The sequence below is a fragment of the Macrobrachium rosenbergii genome, chromosome 36 (genome assembly GCF_040412425.1).
Source record: "Macrobrachium rosenbergii isolate ZJJX-2024 chromosome 36, ASM4041242v1, whole genome shotgun sequence".
Classification (NCBI taxonomy): Eukaryota; Metazoa; Arthropoda; class Malacostraca; order Decapoda; family Palaemonidae; genus Macrobrachium; species Macrobrachium rosenbergii.
In genome coordinates, this window is record NC_089776.1 from 3,868,366 (window position 1) to 3,869,160 (window position 795).

Here is a 795-nt window from a genome sequence, read left to right on the forward strand (position 1 = left end):
GCCAGAAACATTGTCGCCGGTAGACCCGGACCAAATGCTGAAGCACAAGCTTGTCATTCCCAGAGGAGTGCTTTAACTTATTCCTGGACGATTCATTTCTGGATATAGTCTGTCAGTGGACAAACAAGAGGATGGAGATTGCAGCCAGTAAGTACAAGAAGAAAACATCAACACATAAAAATGTGGAACGGGAGGAGCTAAGAGCATTCATTGGGGTGCTAATATTTTCGGGATGCCAAAAGGATAGCCATATGTCAATCTGTGACATGTGGTCTGTTGAGATCGGTGCGCCACTTTACCGTGCTGCTATGTCGCAGGCTCGTTTTGAGTTTATTCTTAACTGTTTACGCTTTGATGACCCACAGACAAGAGAGATGAGAAGAGAAACTGACAGATTTGCACCTATCCGGGAACTATTTGATAAATTTATGGAGAAGTGTGAAAGGCACTATACACCCAGTGAGAATCTGTGTGTTGATGAACAGTTGGTAGGATTTCGTGGAAATTGTTCATTCAGGATGTACATCCCAAGTAAGCCCGCTGGTATGGCATAAAGTTGGTCAACATAAATGACTGCAAGAGTAAATACCTGCTAGGAAGTATCCTGCACTCGGAAAGGATAATACACGGCCTTCAGCTGGAGTAGGACTGGGCCATTATTATACTAAGGAGCTCACAAAGCCATACCACATGACAAACAGAAATGTGACCACAGATAATTGGTTCACCTCCATAGGACTTGTCGCTGATCTTCTGCAAAACTGTGGAATGACCTTGGTTGGAACGTTGAAGGCA

General features: G+C 44.0%; 1 protein-coding gene across 1 annotated transcript in view; it reads left to right on the forward strand.

The window, feature by feature from the left end:
• LOC136856532 (piggyBac transposable element-derived protein 4-like) overlaps nucleotides 1-554 on the forward strand; it is a 1,158-nt gene extending 604 nt beyond the window's left edge. The window contains exons 2-3 of the mRNA XM_067134376.1: nucleotides 1-19; nucleotides 109-554. The exon at nucleotides 1-19 is cut by the window's left edge and continues 203 nt beyond it. Coding sequence (XP_066990477.1) covers nucleotides 1-19; nucleotides 109-554 — 465 coding nt within the window. The remainder of the gene's footprint in view (nucleotides 20-108) is intronic.
• The last annotated feature ends 241 nt before the right edge of the window (nucleotides 555-795 follow it).